At 38.3% G+C, this 22,093-nt stretch overlaps 1 protein-coding gene across 1 annotated transcript; it reads left to right on the forward strand.

The window, feature by feature from the left end:
• The first annotated feature begins 5,582 nt into the window (after positions 1-5,582).
• On the forward strand, positions 5,583-8,638 carry nerfin-1 (nervous fingers 1). Its single transcript, XM_014239031.3, has one exon. The coding sequence runs from the start codon at positions 5,866-5,868 to the stop codon at positions 7,492-7,494; it is 1,629 nt and encodes a 542-aa protein (XP_014094506.3). The 5' UTR covers positions 5,583-5,865; the 3' UTR covers positions 7,495-8,638.
• Positions 8,639-22,093: the final 13,455 nt, after the last annotated feature.

Below are 22,093 nucleotides of genomic sequence, written 5' to 3' on the forward strand. Positions count from 1 at the left end.
ACATTCGCCCCAAGAAAAGTTTGTAAAAATCGACTGCCCCAATATTTTGGCAGTAGGTACGAGGGTTTTTATGAGAGCGGCTTTTTGAAATGACTTTGAAAATAGTAATAAATTATCAAAAGAAAGGGTGTTTATTTGACCTAAATTGGATCATTCTAACTTTACTAAATAAAACATTAAATTTTATGCAAAAATTATGAAATTCGTTTTAACACCTCATATACCTATGTATACCGATCAAATTCATAGTGATCTTCCAATTTGCCGTTACAATTTTTGTAGAACTTGTCGTTTTTTGCTTCAAAATAGGCTCCATTCTCGGCAATGGTGTTGGATGGCGATAAGATTCGAAGTCTTCTCTTCAGATAATTTTGGGTTCGTTTACATAGATTTGTGATACGAATCCTAAATTCAAAATTCTATATTTCTCACAAAAGTCTCTTTTCCTGTCTTCAGTTTTTTAGTTCTTAGCGGTAACGTTTTACCAGCCATCCATATTAGTCTTATGACGAAGTAGCTTGACATCATTGATAGTAAGGCTTTATAGTTCTTAGTCCAGTAGTCTTACCGCCATTATATCGGAGGTCCTCTGATCCTCTGAGTTTTCTGGCCAAGTGTATTTTAGTCTGTCTAAAGTTAGGATCCTTGTCATGTTTCAATGGGTACTTCCCATCTTTGTGTGTCTATTTGAACCAGATTTTTTTTTAAATATTGTATAAGCTAATCCTAAGTATACGTAATATTAATACCACAATGTAATGCGTCACAACTTTTAGGAATCTCAATTTGATGCCAGTTTCTGAATAACAGTTTTTATACTCTCGCAACATGTATAATAGTTTTGGTTACCTAACGGTTGTTTGTATTACCTGAAACTAATTGATATCGATATGGAGTTATATTTATATATATACATAAATGATCAGGTTGACGAGAAGAGTTGAAATCCGGGTGACTGTCTGTCCGTCCGTCTGTCCATGTAAGTCATCACTTGGGAAAAAATTAAGATATCTTGAAGAAACTTACTACATATGTTCCCCGAGCGCCAAGGGAGGCCGGTTTTGCAAAGGGGTGTAATTGGACCCCTCCACATCTAGAAAATGCCATTAAATGAAAATCTATAAAGTGTCAAAACTAAGCACTAAATTAAAATACAAAACTGCAATTTAGTATAGTGGATCGCAGTAGAGAGATACACTTGTGGGCTAAACATTTTTTTGAAGTAGGCATGGCCTCTAAATAGTTATATATCATTATTTTCTAAATCGCTTAAAGCTAATTCAACTAAACTGAAAAAAAAATCAGATGACACCCACATCCACTTCCCAGTTATGTTGAAAACTACTAAAAGTGCGATAACTTACTGAATATATGCACCACAAGCAATTATTTTCAAACCAGGATGGTAGGGAAGGGCTCTATAGGAACAGATGTAAAAATTGGATAATAATCGTGGCACCGCCCATATTTAGGTGAAATCCCATATAGCAGGAGCTACTAGACCAATTCCAACCACATTTACCATTACTAAGCTATTTTTATCATACGCTGTGAGAAATACGCCTTCTTCCCTTCTTCTAATTTCCATCTAATTCTTTCACTTTACAGTATACAAATCCAACATCAATAAAGTTATCAGAATAAAACTTTTCACAAATTTCAAGTTATTTCATCTTACGCCCAAAAATTGTTGAATCCGACTATAACTTTACAGGGACCCAGACATCAAATATGTGGACCCAGTGCATATGACTAATTTTTTACCGAACATATCAGTGAATCGGTGAGGTCCAGTATTGAAATTTGGGGACACATTTTTTTTGATGACAGCATGCCATTGTGCCTAAAATGGTCCAATACTTTCCTTAGCCCCCATATACCTAATAAAAATATTTTCAAACTTATTTGATTTGATACCGTATCCTCTTGCCTTAAATAGAAGAAATAAAGCAATACTTACTTCCCCTATACTAAATATAATATAAGGATTTTCAAACATCCGCTTTCACGTTATACCTTATACATTTTCCAATCTGTGAGGCTTCTTAATGAAAATCAGAGAGCCTCTATTTCTCGTAACGATATATCGTAACGCCAAAACTGTATAAAATCGAGTCAAAATAAGAATTTCAAACTTTCGGTTAGCTTTATACCGTATATATCGGTCAATATGTAAGAGAACTTAGCAAAGTTAAGTGGAAGTATATTATTAGAAATACCATAGCTCAATGCTGAAAATGTGTGATATCGATCCACATATTACTCCAGCTTCCATATACTACATAAAACGATATTAATTAGTCCACATTGGAATTGGGATTTCCAATCTTTCGGTTAATGTTTTCGCAACAATTTTTAATACAAAGCTAGTTTTACAACACCTGAATGTATTTTCCCGCCTTTGCTACTTTCAAATTGGGAGAGTATAAAATGTTCGGTTACACCCGAACTTAGGCCGTCCTTACTTGTTTTAACTTACAGTTTTCTTTATTATTGTCTAGCAAAGGCAAGCGATGATTATATATCAATATCTACTCATATACAAGTACGAAACTTTGCAAATCAATTTTGGCATTGGCGTTCGGTCAACACATTTTCTCCGTGCACAACACTTAATTATCGCTTTGCTTGAACCGGTAACGGTTAAGTACGATGTTAGCTGCGAAAAAATTCAATAAGATCAGCTGTTGTCATCAAACGAAATTACTTAGTGAACGACCCAATACTATATAAGGAGAGTTAAGAAATCTCTGAAATTTTAAACAGGTTGGCGTCTGACAGCCCTGTCGCACTCTTTTAACCCATTAATATATTAAATTTTAATATTTTGTATAAGTATTAAATCCATTACTGAAATTGTCATTAATTAATATTCCGTTTTTATTTCACAGATCTTCAACCCATCGTTGTGTAGGCCTTTATTCACAGCAGCTGCAAACTCATAAAAGTCTGAAGGGCAGACTCGAGTCTCAATTGCTGTTACCTTAAAATTTGGTGAATTTTTTTTCATAACGAGCAAAACTGTGAAATTAAATGTAATTAATGCAAATAAATACAATAAAAGCTGGTATTTCGAAATAAATGCGAACAAAATTGAGCGACTTTCATTTTCAAAAAGCTTCAGGGCGTACAAGTGAAGAATTTAATTGTGTTGCATCCTGAGGGTGTGTTTAACGCCTAATATCTTTATGTGTGTCGCGCGCTAGAAAATGGGTTGCGCCCGATGGCGTCGGAGTCTAGGGGTTGCAAAGTAATGTTGATTGGGAGGGAAGGAAGATTTGTTAAAAGCATTTTGAGACATGAAAATGCATTATGCCACATAAACGGTGCGTAATGCAACATTTCGAACGTTAATTATTTTTTGTCGTTGCTGCTCAAAGTCCACACGCGCGCAAACAAACACATGATGCACTTGCGCTTGCACTTGTACGCACAGACACCGACACAGACGCCGACACAAAGCGAGTAGGTGAAAGCCAAGTGGCGCACGGTGAAGGACAAACGGCGACAATTGCGCGCTGGTGGTTTAGGCAAGACAGGCATGCTAGCAAACAGATTGACAGGGCGCGCGGTCGCGGGAGAAGGCATCGGCACTCGAGATTACCATAAAAGGATGCACTTAGGGGTTAGCACAAGTGCCATATTCGGCGATAAGCACCAGGTTGTAGCCGCAAGGCGACTGACATAGCGGCTCGGCACACCAAAGATGCCGGCGACGCAAACGGCAGAGAGGAGTGCAATTTATGTTAAGAATATCTTTGGGCGGAATTCACACAAACTTGTGGCAACGGGATGCTTTAAGTAAATTACAACGCATTAAACAGAAACCGAATGAAGAACGAAGACAGCGCGAAGGACACATAAAGGGTTTGGTTGGGAGGGCAGCATGTTGCATGCACGAAAGCATGTATTTATTTATGCACAAGTGTGGGCGCTGGCCATAGCGTGGCAGGGTTGGAAATTGTTGCGAATATGCTGTTTGTTTATTGAAAGCGGCAAGTAGGTATTTGGAATTTGCTGGAATTATCTGCAACGTATTTAAAGGCTAAAGTACAGCAGACCGATAGACCCACAGATGGACGGGCGCGCGGTGTGTGGGTGCAGTGCGGTGGTAAGCGCAACAGCAAACGATTGAGTGTGTATGAAGTTTTGCATGTGTGTGATGTTGGTGGTGGTGGTTGCGGGTGTCGGTTAACAGGCAGCTACCGTTGTAACATGCGAAGACGTAGCGTAGCAACCCCCACTTGACTACGCACGCTCGGCGAGCTTCCGCGTACGCGTACGCTACCGGTGTAGCCGCTCAACGACGCATCGTTCTCATAGAACTGTTCTGTAGGGAATTCGTGTGTGGGAAGCATACATAGAAGACAGCTTAGAATCGCACATGGACTGACATTACGCTAAGCGTTGAGCTTCTTTCGTGCTGCATTGCAGGTCGCCCTTGTGGGAAAACTACCGAAAATCAGCGAATAGGGTGGCAACTTGACAACGTTACCGGCGACCGTTGCTACGCTTGCACGTGCCAACCGTAATGCACTGCCACCAAACAATGCAAAGCAATAACAGCGCATACTAAGTGGGCACAATGCAAGCAAAGTGGAAACAAAAGAAATCGAAAATACTTTTAATAACACATAAATCCGTAGAATTTGTTTGCCCAAAAGACAAGCCATGCAAGCGCTAGCTTATGTGGATGAGGCACCACCACGGTGGTGCTGGTGCATCAAGCTGCGTCGGGTCTACTAGTAGCCACCAAGCGCTGGCAGCGCCTATGTGGCACATTTTTTGTGTCTGCAAACAACCACACGGTTGCATTAGAGCCCATGCTTACCTACCCCACCAAGAAAAAGCTGTAATGCTTGCCAGCGCGCGTCAGCGCTTAGAAACTAAGTAATGAAAAGCCAACATAGCAAAACAAACCAAGTGCTTGCCATGCAAAGAACTTTCACTGATGCCGCTGCTGACGCTGAGACGCTGCTACAAAGCACATTCAATAGCGCTAAGCTTCGTCAGTAATGTGGCAATGCCGGTGTACTAGTGGCGCTATGCGCTAGGGTTGGTACGTCCATATCAGTGTGTGCGCGCGTGTGTATTGCGGAAAAAAGGGTGACTAATGTGTGTGATTGCTAACAAAAGATTCCGGCTTTCCTGTGAAGCGTTGCGCCACGCTGCCGCCAAGGCTGTCGACGTCCGCTGCCACCGTATCGTTAGCTGATTGACGCAGCAGCGAACTGTGTGGTATGTTGTGCCTGCGCGCACGTAAGGGGCTAAAAGGACAACGACTTCGGGGGATGAAATTTCCAATATGTGCGCCATATAGCCACAACATAGCACAACACAACAACAATGGGACATTGACAACAATGCGCTAGAGTATGATTTCAATTTCGCTTTCTGTGGCGTTGCGTTACTGTGCAATATCCTTTTGACTGAGGCGGCGTTTGCGTTAACGCTAGCGAACGCGCCCGTTGACTGCTACGGCGACAGCGCCGTTGCCGGTGACGTTGCATAAATAGCCGCGCCAGGATGTGTTGTTAGTCATTCGCAGTATAGACGTCGGCCCAGACAGGAGGAAACAAAAGGCACACAGCAACATCGCAACAGATACACTCAGTTCAGTTAAATTCTGTTTGTTTTGTTCGGTTTAATTTGTTTTTGACTACATACATAACTATATAATTTCTTTGATTATTTACAACGCATCGATAACTCATACTCACACACATCGTTCAACATTGCTTAAATGGTTGTTAAATCGGTTTCATTACTATTTGTTGTTGTGTTAAACTATAGTTAAGTTAAGAAGACATTCAAGTGCAAAATTAAAAAATAAAAGAAAATTTTTTATATACACCAACAAGTGCAATGGCTACGATTACGACTACGGCCACGGCTGGCGCACAACACAGCATCGTACAAATGGCTAGCCGACAGATGCCACACGGGCTAGGTCTGCTCACAACGGTCGCCTCGTTGCCGCCGAAGTATCGCAGTCGTTACCTGAATCTTAAAGCTAAGTGTGAAACACCGTTAGATCTTTCGGTGAAACCGAACTCACCAGTACCTACTAACAACAATAACAGCGAAGAGTTAGCCAACGATGTACCTATGGCCGCCACATTCGCAGAAGTCTACACAGAACCCAGTGAGGAGACGGTAGTGTCACAGGTGTTTAGTGAAACCGGCGAGGTCTCATTAGTGCCCATTAGTAATGAAGTTTATGTCGTGCAAGACAGCGCACCACAAACGGAGGAGGCTGTTGTCACCATTACACAAATCGCTAAACCCATAACACCACCGCTAACGCCTACCAAACGTAAGCATGCAGTAATACTCGACGAGGAGGCTCTGCAGCAAGTGTTTACAGTGTTGGAGCCGCAAAAGACATTGCAGGCACGCGAGAATCCCGCTAAATTGGCAAAGACTGCCACACATCCGACTAACAAGCGCGACTGCACGCCCACGAAACCCATTAAGGCCACCGATACAGCGCCGAAGACGGTTAAAGCTCAACCGCCTGCAACTAAAAGCACCAAAAACAAAGCAACGCGTAAACTAAAGTTCGACGAAGAGACGAGTTCGCCTGTATCGGGGACCATTATACGTCCACTAGAGGACATCACCGATGGCACAATGCAGTATAGCAATGGTGATATTGATCCCAAATACAATATAGTCGAGATTACCGAAGAGACCAAGGCCGAATTGGCCGCCATTAAAAATGTAATCGGCGATTACATATGCAAGTTGTGTCGCATCAAGTTTGATGACGCATTCGGTTTGGCACGTCATCGTTGCGCTTGCATCGTGCTGCTCGAGTATCGTTGCCCTGAGTGCGGTAAACAGTTTAACTGTCCCGCAAACTTGGCTTCACATCGCCGTTGGCATAAACCGAAGAAAACCGATGCAAATAATGCCGGTGCTTCACGTAAAGAGAACCGTAATACTACAAATAATAACTCACAAACCGGCACCACAGCGGGGCTCAACGAACAATCTGCGGACCTGCCTTATCCCTGCGACATTTGTGGCAAGCGTTTCAAACGCGCGGCTTACCTACGTAAACATCAACAGACCCACAATAAGAAACGTACGACGAGCACGATAAGTGTCAGCGGCCCCGTGCAAGAAACACCAGCGCTCATAGCCGATGGTGGTCTCTCAACAGCATCCACTGCAGTTATGGGCAGTTCCTATCCGTCATATACCGGCTCGACAGCATCGTCGTCAGCTTCGAGTTTGCATTCATATAATGGCACTATTGCAGAAGAAGAGGTGATTAGTTACGTCACAACCAATGGGGGATATATCGAGTATGTAGACGATGAAGACGACGTGCGGTCCACAACAAGCAGTTCTAGCTCGACGGCGGGTTATGGCCGCTTGCAAATTGTCGAGACCGGCTTGACGGAGGAGGAGAATATAGCAGCTGCCGCATTGACGAACTTACGGAACTGTGCCTCGGTGATTCAGCACACCACACTAGCGCACTGATTGCAGGGTTACGCTGATTGCTAGATCGAGGGGTCGTTGCTCGCTGTTCATCGCTCAGTCGGTCGCTCGTTTGGTTGATTAGTATTCCTGTTCGTGCGCATAGTGTAAGTGCAAGTGTGCGTCGGTAAGGTGGCTCTAGAGTAAATAGTGTAGCGCGGTGTTTCTTGGTAATGAGCTGACAGTGGCGAGGGTGGCCGAACATGTAACAACGAGTGTTAGTAGTATGTACGTGAGTGGGCTGGTGTTGGGGTGTTTGGGTGGCGGTTTGTAAATACTTTTAGTGCAGCCATTAAGGGTTGATTTGTATGTTTTCATTTATGAAAGTTATGTTTAAGTTTTACGCCATTCGGTTCGAAATGCTTAAATGCTTAGGATTTTTTTCGTGTTTTGTTTTGTTTTGTTTTGCTTCGTTTGGCTCTGCAGCTAAGTATACCAAAGATTAGTTTTAAAGCGTTGGCTTGGCATTTTCGCGCACCGTAAACGAAATTCGCCAAACGCCATTTTATGTTTTCTCAATTATCAGGCTTCTTCGGTTAGGTTTATCTTATGCTTAGCTTAGTTTTTAGGTTAACTTTGATAGTAGGCGCATATAGTACGAGCAATTCTAGTCATGGAAACGCAAAGAGCTAATCACTAATTTAGTTAAAACATATTTACAAATATCTCTCAGGATTTTGTAGAGTCAGCTCCATATAGATCTCAGTTAGTTTTATTACCTATCGTGCAGATAATCTAATTTTGCTGCTTAGTTTATAATTTAACGCAAGTTCGTGGAAAGTCAGGCGAAACAGTGCAGTAAAAAATTTAGTTTAGTTTAAAGGTAAACAATTCAATCTCTCTCTCACCGAGGAGTACCAAAGAAATGAGTGTAAACTCTAGTCAACTTAATACGTAAGCAAGATTTTAGTTCGTTTGTAGGACTTTTAGGTTAGGTTAGGCTAATTTTCATTAAATTTTAGAGGATTTAGTTATACAAAAAGCAACAACAATTAACTTTTTGTGTTGTTGTAAACTATGAAGACCAGCAAATCACTACCAAAACTATATACAAACTACGAAGTACAATACTAATTAATTGCTAAATGTATATTATATAAAGCTAAGCGGTTGTATACTTAAAATTATTTTAAAAAAAATTTTAAATTGTGAAAATAACGAAATTCAAACAAATAACGAAATATCACAACGTTATTGTTCCTTAAAACAGAATTTAAGAAACAAAATTATACTCAACTATAAAAAAATTAATTGTAATGTAATTATTGAAAAAAAAATAATAATTTTTTTAAAACTTAATTTGTATTTGAATTTGCTTTAATAAAAGCTTTTATCAAAGCAAATAAGAGTTTTTGTAAAAAATCTTATTAAAAAAAATATTTAAAAAAAAAAAACTATAAAAAAACAATAATACTGATAATAAAAAATTATTCATATGAAGAAGAAATTTTCTTAAAAAATCAATTTCTATAACAAAAATACTTTTTATAAAAACGATTTTCTAAAAAAGTATTTTTGTTCAAAATTTGTTTTGTAACAAATATTTTTTAAATATATACGTGTTAACAATAGCAACATGGTTGTATGTGTCTAACAAGAGTACAATGCAACGAAAACAGAAAGCAAAAGATGACGTTAAAACCAAATAAATGAAGAAAAAATTAATAAAACTTTATAAAACAAAAAAAAATAAAAGAAAGTATATTGCAAAACTATTATTAACTAACAAAGACAAAAAACGCAAACAAAAAAAATTTATATACACAAGTATTTACAATTAGTATTAAAAAGAACAATAATAAAAACTAAAACAAGACTAAATGCTGAAATTTCAAAATTCATATCTAAAACAAAATTATTAAATAGTTTTGAATGCGTAAAAAGTTCTACGTTGCTAAAACAAACTATATCAACATTAAATGACTCTAAACTAAAAAAAAAACTTTATAAAAAAAAATTCTACCAAAATTTTAGAAGAAACTTTTATAAAAGTGACACAAACACCAAAATAAACATATTTTTATACCTAATAATAAGTTACATAACATAGAATTTTAAATGTCTATATAATAGTTAAGTTTTTCTTATAAGATTGTGATATTAAATATTAGCTGTAATAGCCGAAGAGTATTTGGGAAAACATAAGATATTTATTTTCATACGAATAAGCGCAAAGTGAAACTAGTTAAGTATTTTTCTACACATTTTCTAGTAATTAATATGAAATTTGCTCAAACAGACATAAAATGTGCACGATACATATGTATAAAAAGAAAATAAAGTTTATAAAAATCGAAAGAAATGTATTTTTATTCAAGAAAAAACATCTGGCAGCACCAGTTATAATATCAGAGTGGAAACATACAGTATAGTAAATAAAGCAAAAATCAGGTTTAGATATATTGAAGAGATGCCCGTTAAGAGTAGTAAGGGTCATGTGTTTGAAAATCGAAGGACTCTCGAATTTGAGCTCGTTTAAGGCCACAAATATTTTGCTTCTATTTTGTTTAATCCGAATCATTGAAGAAGCGTCGATGACAACGTCAATCAGAAAGCGAGATCTTTTCTAACGTGAACAGCTGATTGACCCTTATCTGTGTGGAGCTTATGCTTTGAATATTCCACATCTATCATAAAATATTTTTATCCAACATGGAAGCTTTCTGTAGCTCAGATCTACAACAAGGCTAGTAGAAAGAAATGTATTTTATGATAAACACGTAGTAAAAAATAAACTCTACAAACATTTTAAGCACTCTGCCGATTTTTTTTTAACCTAATGAATTATATAGCGAGAAAAGATTACAACAACTCTTGAAAATCACGCAAACGTGTTAGTTAGTGGTCCGAGCAAAAATTTCAGTTCAATGAAAATATTTGTTTGCGGACGTCTTGGTGTAGGTAAGTATTACCACACCTTGTGACCTGAGTTAGGCGCATAGTCTAAATTTTTTTCAACTTTAGCAGTTTGCAATAATGAAAGAGTACAAGATTGCGACATGGACAAAACTAACGATAACTAACTAGAAACGTCCATGGTAAACGAAGTCCCGCCTTTTTATAGCTTATGAAATCACTAATTTTTTTATGCCAATTGTGCTCCAAGAAAAGTATTGGTAAGGAGCTATCGTACACTCTATTTTTGTAATTTATATAAATAGATGAATTGAATTAGAGTAGTATTGCATTGACAATACAAAAGTGAACTTACGCGTAGTATATATAATTCTACCATTAAACCGATAAAAAGAGGAAAGAATAAATTAGCAATCCCGTTCTGTAATCTAAAAATATTTATCTACTTGTATGTACCTACTACATGGATTGAGAAGTCTTTGGACTAAAAATGAAATTATGGCTCATTCTATGATATAATATCTAGCTACAGTAATGCATTTGTTTTATGCCTTTCCATAGTGTGAAGCTTCTTTTTCCTTATCTTCCTATCTTAACGTTCTTATTCCCCCCTAATTTCAATTATATATCTTACACCTTGACCAATATTTTCGGTAACAAGTCGGTTGTAGGCTATGAAGTTTGAAAAGTTTTGCTCCAATTTGGACAATTTTTAGTCATAAGGTGACAAACTTCGAAGGCACTATTCGTGCAAAGTTTTATCTGGATATGTTGAATGGTTCTTGATTTGGGTACTGGAAAGTTAAAGAATCAGATGGAATCTAAAATTGTGTTACACACGAAGTAGGCGTTTTCACACTGTAATCTAGAAATGCCGAAATAATCCTATGTACTAAATTTGCTTGAAATCCGCCAAGTAGGTCTCGAGATATGGGTTTTCACCTAAATGTGGGCCATCGACTACTATAAAGCATATCTTCTGCCCTCCTGTGTGTAAAATTTAATGCCTCTCACGCATTTAGTTATTGTTTCGTCGCACTTTTAGTAGTTTTTAACAAAACTATTATATGGGAAGTGGGTGATCTGATTTCACCTATTTTTAAGCTGTCGCAAGAGTTTTCGAAATGGTATATCCTTTGCAAACTTGTAACTTTATATAGCTTGAATAGTTTGGAAGTTACAAACGGACGGACAGACAGACCGACAGTCACTCGGAATTCAACTCGTCTCGTAATCCTGATCATTTATATATACATATAAATATATATAGGTATGTATATAAGTCGATATCTATCGCGATTATTAGGTGATAGAAACTATTATACTTTGTAGCAACATGTTGCAAGAGTATAATAATGGATTTATTTTTACTAGACCTTATATGTAGTTAGTCCATTTTTATATTACCATAAATGAATGCATTAAATTCAATCAAAACTATTTTCGTTTTCTCATAGCTTAATATGAAATAGTCAGAAAACTTTCTGTGAAATTCCTTTACAAGTAAGGGTAGACAGTTCCTATTAAATATAAGCTTGACTTAGGCTGGATTTGAGTAGGCACTATAAGCCTAAAAACTGTTATTTCACTCCACAGCAATGCTAAGAATCAAGAAGGGTTTCTGGAACTTACTTAGTGCTGAATAAAGCATATAGTTAATTTTTTTTAATAAAGTAATCAGGTTATCTCCTAGAGTCAAAAGTTTGGAGTCGGTTTGGGTTACGTGTTAAACTTCGATACACCGACCTTCAATGTTCCCGCCTACTATACAATAAACCGCAACTCTGTAAAAAATCAGCTTATAATTTTTTGACTAATTGATGTTGCAACATTGCAGACCAAAATAGTTACATTGCTGTCCTAAAATGAACTGATTTCAGAGAAATTGCTCTTTTGAATGCTTTAAAATGTTACATTAATAGATTTGATTATTACTGAGATGAAAGAATGTTGGAAGAGTGGTAAAAATGTTGACTCGCCTTAATAAGTATCTTGAAGAAATTACTAAACATTTCTAAATTCAAAAATAGACTATCATATACATATGTACGTATATACGAGTATATAAATACCGATATTATTTTTTCGTAAAGACATCTGTTACAGCACCGTTATTAAAGCTTAATAGCCCAGCCCATACATTTAATTATGACAAGATTATGAGCATGAAGGATAACGGCGCATAAACGCGTATCTATCGTGTGTGGCAACGATATGGTCCGATGATAGAGTACTTAACGAGTAATGCACACTTAACTAATAGCCAAAATATTTACGTTCTTACGCACTGCGGTGCAGCGGCAATACATCTCCGTGGTGTCTAATTTCTTAAAAGTGGGTAAACATAAATGAATTGTTCAATTCCAAACCACACACAGTTGTACACAAACACACGCATTTGCGGTAGTCGTAAAATCGCATGTTGTTGTGTAAATAATCGTCTTTTAATTGCATCAAATGTGCACTTAAAAGGCCGGAACAACTGAATTCTTTGAGCGCGTAAGGAGTTAGCGCCAAGGTTGCGGGGATGAAATGAAGCGTACGAGCGATTGATGGACTTATCTTATAAATATGTATATATATATATAGACAAACAAACAATATGTCAGTACTTCAAATGCTGCAAGCAAAGATACTTAGAAATAGCTGCAAATGGGTTTGTAAACGCGCGCATGTGTATGTATATGTGCGTGGGCGAGTGTTAGCCGAATGTGAGCACTAAACACGAAAGTGTCTTTTTTTTTGTTTTCAGCTAAATTGCACTTAATGAGCGGCGTTTTCCGTGTATAATTCCACAGTTTTACCAATTTTTTCCATTCATCCGCAACGCTTTTCACGGTGTTGCCGTGGCGATATCGAGCTGCGAGCGCAATTAAAAAATGAAAATATAAACATACGCCCGTGCATATGTATGTGTCTGTGTCCGCTAACGCATGGCTTCAAAGCGCCGCAGCGCAAAGGACATTGACTGACGCGTATCGATGATAGTGCGGTGACTGGTCGAAGGGAGTGGGACACCCTTGCCGCGCGGCAAAGTGCTAAGGTATGCGTTTGCTTTCGGAAAAGCGGATAAGCGGAAGTGGACAGATGCAACGCCACGTTGAATGCTGAAATTCTAAACACACACTTGCAGCATACACACACACACACGTGCGCGGCGACGCATCAGCAAGGTTTGTCTGATGAGTGCTTGCTGCAAATGAACAACTGCCGCTATTATGATCCTGTCGGCTGGAATGCGTGCGCGCAACGAATTTACGAATAACTAAGCGCTGCAGCACTGCTTGGCCGTAATCAGGGTGGCGCGGACCCGTTGTTGGTGTTGTTGATATTGGTGGTGGTGGACCAACTCATGCTGCCGCACAAATGCTGATGCCGTCTAAACATGCAGTGTGGCAAGAGGTGGGGGGCGAATGTTGCACGGCATGGCGAACCGAACGGGTGGTTGCGGAAACTTAATGCAGCAGCACGAAAATTAAAACGGAAACCCATAAAAAACGCTGTATCGAATACGTTCACATTGCAGGACAGACACAGCGAAACAATAATAGCGGCGGCAATAACAAGAAGAGGCAGTAAAAAAAAAAAAACAAAACAAATATGGCAACAAAAGCGCGTACAGGAGTGTGAATCAGTTGCAATCGTCGCAATTGCCGCCAGGGACGAAGCATCAGCGCTTATATCAGACAGTCGCACAGCACTAATGCCCTTGAAACGAGAGGCTGCACAGTGGTGCGAATGTAGCGAAGAAGTGCTCAGAAAGATGTGAAGGTGGGTAACAAAAGTAAGAGTAATATTCACTCTTATCATATAAAGTTGTGCTTTTATGCATAATTAACGGAAAAATGATAAATATATATAAATAAAATATTTTGGATTAGTTTAAAGCAAGAAAAATGTATTCAAATATTGGTTAGCTTGCCGATAAGATATACTGATGTTAGTTCTTCAAAAAGCGGAACCTAAGATATTCCTGAAGAGATCTATAATCTTTCTATTCAATATCACTCATATTCTCAGTAAACTTTAAGATGATCACGACTTTGCTTGACATTTTGCGTTTCCAATGGAATCACACGGCTACGGAATCATTGGAAATGTGACAGAAGTCTCTTGGGAGTCTACCTTATCTCTAACAAAAGTATTTGATTGCCACAAACCAGTCAGCGAAGGTGGTGAAGTCATCGAAAACTTGCCTCTAACAAGTCCACTGTCCTCGGTTTACTTTTAGTCAAGCTAACAACCTTTACATTATGAGGTCAATGACAACTTTGTTTACCATTTATAAGGTCAATGACCCTTTTGTTTACATTTAGCCAAGTCAACAACCTTTGTTTACATTTTAACGATGTCAATGTTTTTACGATATCATTGTTTACATTATGAGGTCAATGACCCCTTATTTTCATTTTGCCAAGGACAATGAACACCTTTTTTTAAAACTTTGTAGAAAACCCTATATAAGTGACATTCGGAAAAGGACATATGCAAGTAGTTAATTTTTACTTATGCGGTTGAGAAAGGCTTGGACAAACTTGGTTCTAAATCAACAATTGCCAACATCAGCTGGTGATGACTCCCTGCAACTACAAGTATTATGAGTTTGGAAAACTTATTACCATAATAAGTGAGAGTAATACTTTACTGAAATGTAAGGAAGATTAATGATCTAATTAGTTTCATCTTAGCATCTCCTGCTGTGCCGGAATCTATTTTGTTATTCCTTTCGTAGTATCAGTTCTACACCGATTAGCTTGAGCTTGGACTAAAGGCCGATTGAAAATTCTAGTCTATATAATGTTAATCTTTTTACAGCTTCTCTGCAACTGCATGAAACTGGGGAAAATGGCTCATTGTTCATACAATAAGTTGTATAGATTGTCAGATGATTGTTGATTTCTTTCTCGTATTTTTTGGTGTTTGCATGCTTCCTGACGTATGAAAGGTCATATAAGCTTTAACTCACCTCCGAAAGATATAGAAATAACTTCGAGGGAAAGAAATTGCTAGATATTGGGAACGAGTGGAATCGAACCCGGATTCTGGGGGATTCTAGTACTCCCCTTTAACACTTTCATTGCGTCTTTTTTCAAAACGGTTAAACTAAATCATAGTTATTAGATTTCTTCGTGAGTCTGACGAAACGAAACACTGTCTTAAACAGCTTTTTATTTCTTAGGCGTGGTAATACAGGCTTATAGGCTGCTTATAGGTAGTGCACACATGCATACGGTATAATTGTGTGCCAGCATGAATCGCAGAATTTCCGTGTAAGTTCAAAAAAGTGGAAAAACTAAAACCGAAATGAAAGTTATACACTCCGCTGAAGGGTGTAAATTGGTAAGCTACGAAGGGTGAGAGTGAAAGTACCACAAGCGGAAATCGAAGGAGTGACATATCTGGACAGACGGGCGGACAGCAGCGGCACATATGTCACCAATAGTCCAAACAATGCCAAAGACACTGATGCCAGCAACAGTATGTCTGAAATTGTGAATGTCAACAGCAGCTACAGCAGCAGCGACCGTCAGCGACGGCAAGCCGACGCACAGCAATTTCGTCCGCAAGAGCACAATGGCCCTGGCAAAAGCTACCCCCAAACCAGATGAAATCGTAAATATGCACAAATACAAGGCAAACAAAAATACGAACATATGAGCAATACAAACGCGCGCAAACAGATTCACCGTTCAATGGATGGATGATGGTGAATCCCTTCGTTGCACAAATGTGTCTGTGGCAGCATCGTAATGTGCGACTGGAGTCCTTTTATCACAATACATTTAGGTATATACTTATATACATATATATATATATATATATGTGTGTGTTCTGTGGCAAATAGAGCATGCATGATTGTAGTTAAATTTTTTTTTGTTTTATTGAAATATTTATATTAACACAAGTCAAGCTATGCTGGTGTTGTTGTTATTGCTTCTTCTTCGTTGGTTGTTAATATTGTTTGTTGTCACTGCTGTTGTTTTTATTGTTGTTGCCGTTTTTGTTATAACCGTTTTTTCGTTAATTTTGCTGTTTATTACATTTTTGTTATTTTTGTTGTTGTTATTCTAGTTGATGTTAATGTTTTTTCTTCTTTTGTAGCCGTTTTTGTTGTTGTTGCTTCTTCTTCTTTTGTTATTACCATTGGTTTAGCTTTTGTTGTGTAGTATATGTTTGTTGTTGTTGTTGTGACTGTTGAAAGGCGTTATCAGAAATTGATATGGACACTGACGTCGCGCAATGATGCCGGGGAGCATCATTTTGTTGATGTCACCAAGGGTTCGGGCGCGGTCGAGCCGGCTGATGGCATGCGCCTATGTTATGCAACAATCAACCAACACACACACACACATGCATATGCGTTCCTATTGTATGCATCTGCGCTATTAAATTACCAATCAAATCAAGCAAATAACCAAGCAAGAAGCCAAAGGACGAAATTTTTCTGCTTCCTCTTCTTCTTCAATATTGTTTTTTTTTTGCTATAAAAAGAAATGCAGCACAATTAAAAGTGGAAGAAGCTAAAAGGCAAATGAGAAAGGCGAAATTTGATAGCGAAAGATGTGCATTTGAATGCCTCTTGGTTTTGTGGCGCCCGCTCTCCATCAACGGATTTTTGTTACTGCTGCCGCCAGTGCCACAACGTGAGGTCGGAACACACACATACAGCACGTTTGGGGTACAGCATTACGCATGAAGGTTAAGCATATGCGAAGGCTCAAGGCTCGAATTGAGATTGAGATAATGCAAACATTTGCACCTTTAACCAGCTCATATACACACACACACGCCCACATGAAAATACGTGCGTTGTCAGTGAATTCCGTTAGTGTGTAAACGCACACGCCTCAAAACGTCACCCGCATCCAAGTGTGCGTGTATGTGCGGCTATTGCATTTCAGCCGGCCGCGTCAAATGTGCAGTACGCATGCGCATCGAAAAATGCCAACTCAGAAGGGACAACCGGCTGTGTGTCTGCCACAAAAAAGGTTCGAAATAAGCAATCTTTATCGTCAACTGTGCGGGCATCATCGATATGCGTCTGTATATAAGCACATAGTTTACGGTATTCATATACATGCATATGTATATGTGTGTGTGTGCGCGCGCAAGAGTGCAGCAGTCAAAGTTTCCTTTGTGCTCCTTGCGGGCAAAGCAGTTTTGTGCGCAAATCGGCGCGTTCGCTTGAGTAAACGCTCAAGTGACCGCCTGAAGTGCCAATTTTGGTGTCGCAATTTGCACAGTGGAAGCCGAAAACTAGGGATTCGGAAACAATTGTTACCCTACAATGCGAAAAACAGTTCTGGTGAAAAGTTTGCATGATTTCATGGAGACAAATATATGAGAGCGAGCCTATTTTTGCAAGTCGTAGCTTCATCAGAACGTAAAACTTCTTAATAGATCATCTAAACATGGCTTAACGGCATAGTCTAATTATTTTTTCGATTGTTCTAATTAATGTTTATAGAAAATTTAGATATTATTTAAACTGGTAAAGGGTTTGGAGCCCGTAGTACAAATTTCGTTCCAAAATTATAGACGGACTTTTTTCTAAAAAGCGAACGCCAAACTGCTGACAATCAAACTTTTTATAAAATCTAGTAGATTTTCCGTTCAACGAACTTGTCATAGAAGGCTCACTTAAAAACAAGTTGATGAATTTTCATATTTGCTTCGAAAGGTGGTTTAAGGAAAAAGCTGAATCTAGATTCACACTGGTTGAACACTTGGCTGATAAAATTTGACCCGGACTGGTCTATTTAAGCTACGAGAAACGCTACGGAATTACGACTAAGAAGAGCTGAAACCCGAAATAACATCCAGCGTCAGTTAAAAAATACATTTTGAAGCGACATAAATACGAACAAAGATAGTAATATCATACCGTTATGAAATAGGCATATACAATAGTACAAAAATTTTAGTTTTTTGATGTTTCGACTCATTTTTAGAACGCCATTTGCTAGATTTCGACGTCGTATTCGTAATACCATGTCAGCTAGTCTTTTGGTACGAGTCTAGCATTGAAACGCTTCATACGGAAAACATTTACCATACTGTATTGAGTCGATCCATAAGAAATGTTGAGATTCTCTGCTATCACTTGTGCCAACACAACGATTTTGAAGCACTGCTTTTTTAACCTTTTCGATGTTATTGCCATTAACAGAAGTGGATGGACGACTTGCTTGTGGCAAGCTTACGATGACTTCACGACCTTCACTGAATGCTTTGTGCCACTCAAATACTTGTGTTCGTCATAAAGAAAGACTTCACACACAGAAAGAAACACACTAATTGACATACGAAAATCAAACTTCAAAGAAACATAGAGAAGATTGTCAAATTGAAGAATGTACATTTACATATACATGCATAGATTAAGTTGGATCGACACCAATGGCACATTGAAAGAGTGCCAGGAATTTCGTTGTAAAAATAGATGATATGACTCGCCGCCCAGATCACTAGATTTGACTCATTTTGACTACGTTTATTTTACAATTAACGCCGACAATCTACGAAGCAGTCATGAGGACAAGGCTAACATTCGGACAAAAATTAATGCTAAAATGCGCGAGATTCGCGAAAAAGTAATTGAGAATACGACAGAAATAATTAATATTGCTGTGAACGATAAAGGCAGAAATAATAATAAACTCCTTTTACCTTGTATAATAATAATTGTATAATAATAAATAAACTAAAAAAATTGTAATTGTAAAATCTTAAATATAAAATTCCGTTGCTTTATTTCCACAGTTAAACAACATACCGACATAACAAATGGCGTACCCTGTAAATATTTTACATATGTATATATATTATATTATATAATAGAAGCAGTAGGCTAAACATCAGAAATGCCATATTACAAATCTTGTAACTGTACACCGTATTATTAACCTCCTCCTCCTGCGCTCAAAGTCATTCCGTAAAACGCATGACAGCGATTCTCTCCAATTTTGCATATGAGTTTATTAAAGCGCACAGTTAGACAGTTGAATGCTTATGCGCCTCCATACTTACGAGTATGAGGATATGTATATTTAAGTGCTTTTATGTATGTAAATGCAGGCATAATACCTATAATTTGTGCAACAAAGTGTCAAACCAACTTTGAATCGAAAAGAAAAGCTTTTTGTTCCGGTTTTGTATTGAAATAAAGCAAAGTACCCACTCGAAGACCAAAAACGACAAACAACAAAAAAAAAAACAAAAAAGAAACCGAATCAACGCCATAAGATGCGTGTAACCCGCTGCTTAAGGGGTTAATTTGCCTAGGCACCACTTCCGCACAAACTGCCTTAGCTAATATTTAACGTATTTGCTTACTCACTGTCCTGCTTACCTGCGCGTCTGAACAGCGTTGCGGCGCCGAGTTCCTTCACTGCAATCCGCCGATAAGTGGCCGCATAATTTTCCTTTCGACAATCTTTATCAATCTTTTCATGCTGCTTGCTTAGCTATTGTTACATTTAAGTGCCAATTCAAAGTTCATTAAAGACTCAATTTCAAGTGTTGCAAGTAGGCGCTGCACAAAAGGTGCCACAATGCTGTGACGCAACAGCTCAAGATGCTTTTCTTACTATTTACTTGTAATTTGTGTACAGCGCATGCAGCACCATAATTAGGGCGGGTAATGTTAAATTATCGCCTGCGGCGACTGATCGCACTCTCTGGTGTGCTCGCTTGTGGGTTCTAAAGTGTTAGGCGTGTTTTGTTCACACATTATACGCCACATTATCCGTGCTTAGTTTGCGTTTTTCGGTTCTTTTTTGCGCTCTCAGTGCGCTTCCCGCTGTTTTCAGTTCTTTTGTCGACTCTTATGCAAGGAATTATGATGCACACCTTTGTTAAGATGACTGCAAAGATTTCGATCGATTTTGTTTCTTGTCCGAGCTGTGAGAAAGATTGGACGCGGTGATTAAATTGTGAATAATGATACTCTTATTTACTGCTGGACTTACATAGCCGAAAAGCCAGCAGATTTTCGTAATTTTTATACAATAAAATAGTAATAGTTAATATTAAGAACTCTGTGATCTTGCAGATCATGCCAGTTTGATACTGATATCGATAAATTAAAGATTTTATTTTGCATAGTTACTGTGATCTGATTTAGGTCAAATATGCACCGTTTTTTCGATAACTTGTTGCTGTTTCATAAGGCCACTCTTATAGAAACCCTCATTCCTAATTAATGAATTTTTCACCAGCAAAATCATTCGCTATAGATAGTAATCACTTAGTTCGAAGTCCCCGGAGCTTCTGATGAACCACTATCGATGTGTCTGGCCAGGCGTAGTCCTCTTAGAACACAATCCCCTCCTATTGACCAAAGCTGGCCGCTTTTGAGTGATTGCTTCCTTCAGCGTTGGAGAGCAGTGAAGCGAACAAACAGTAGCAGCTGTTAAAACAATTTGACGGCTTGTTTCTATGCCAAATAACCAACCTACTGGTTTCCAGCAGCGTGCACAACTCTTATTTTCTATAAATACTCATATTTTAAGTGAAGTCAAGAGTTTGCCAGTAATTGAACCATTAAAATTATACCAAATTACACTCTTCGCGCGGCAAGTTCGATAAGATTAGTAAGCTTTACTAGCAAGGTTAAATTAAGAATCCAAATTTAAGTTCCGTTTATCAAAAAGAAACTGCTTTGAACAAACTCTATCCTACCTGCATCACTAAATTGCATCTAGTGCAGTACCAGCTTCGACAAAATTTTTACTGTTCTAAGAGTTACCAATCATCTGATTCTATGTTTCCATGGCCTTTTATTGCCTGCTTGCATAACCTAACAAGTGCGATTCTGAGATTTAGTATTAGCTCTACGGATAGTCTTAATTGCGGCTTGGATGCCCATTAGAAGATTTATGGGCTTGGCTGGTTAGAGCAAAAGCTTACTTGACACCTTTTGTTACGCCTACAACTTCGGGCTGAAAGACTGAATTCTAGTATTTTAGTTTGAAGCTTCCTTCTGTGTGAGGATTACTATGGAATAAACCCTTCTGTTCCTATTTAACCTTTAGATCCGTCGGTGAATGTGTAGATTTCGCCGTTGGAGCTGTTGATCACCATTGGTCCATTCTTCTCTATTGGGGAATGAAAACGTTGTCGGTCTCCCTTTTTCTGTCGCATGGCCAATTTAGTCCGAGTTTATTAACAAGGTCGAGTATGATACCACGCCCGTGGTGACGCGGAGTCTGAGTCCAATAACCAAAAATAATGAGCCGGCTGGCCGTAAGCATTGCCTCATACTTCACCTACATACATACCTTTGACTAATTCAGTTCCTATACAAATGTTAAATGTATTTGGATCTTCATTTCCATTATCGCTTTCTTTTTCTAAAGACTTGCAACTGAATCCTTACATAAATCATATATTTCACCAGCTTGATATAAATGTAGTTATGTGTTGAGTTTTGGGAACAATACATTCCAAATAGTTCTGTAATATCTGACAGGATTGCATAAAAGTTTGGCGATTGATCTGGTTGTTCTATATTAGCCGAAATTGCGAAGGTTATATTTTGTAGATGAAGAGAAAATGCGAAGTCCTTATGTAAATCATTCACAGGCACTGTTTACAGTTACAACCCTGACAAACGTTATTTAAGATAGAGTAATCTTTAGGTTTCTACAGTCTTCATATGGTTTAAATAGATCTTTGAAAGGTAAAGGCCAGATACAAATTACACTAATTAATCTACTAGTCTATAACCGGGTAAAGAGTGAAT

This window comes from Bactrocera oleae, chromosome 6 (assembly GCF_042242935.1).
Source record: "Bactrocera oleae isolate idBacOlea1 chromosome 6, idBacOlea1, whole genome shotgun sequence".
NCBI classification, from domain to species: Eukaryota; Metazoa; Arthropoda; class Insecta; order Diptera; family Tephritidae; genus Bactrocera; species Bactrocera oleae.

What these genes read in the sequence shown, in the direction of transcription:
- nerfin-1 (XM_014239031.3), top strand. Translation starts at nt 5,866, where the DNA reads ATGGCTACGATTACGACTACGGCCACGGCTGGCGCACAACACAGCATC.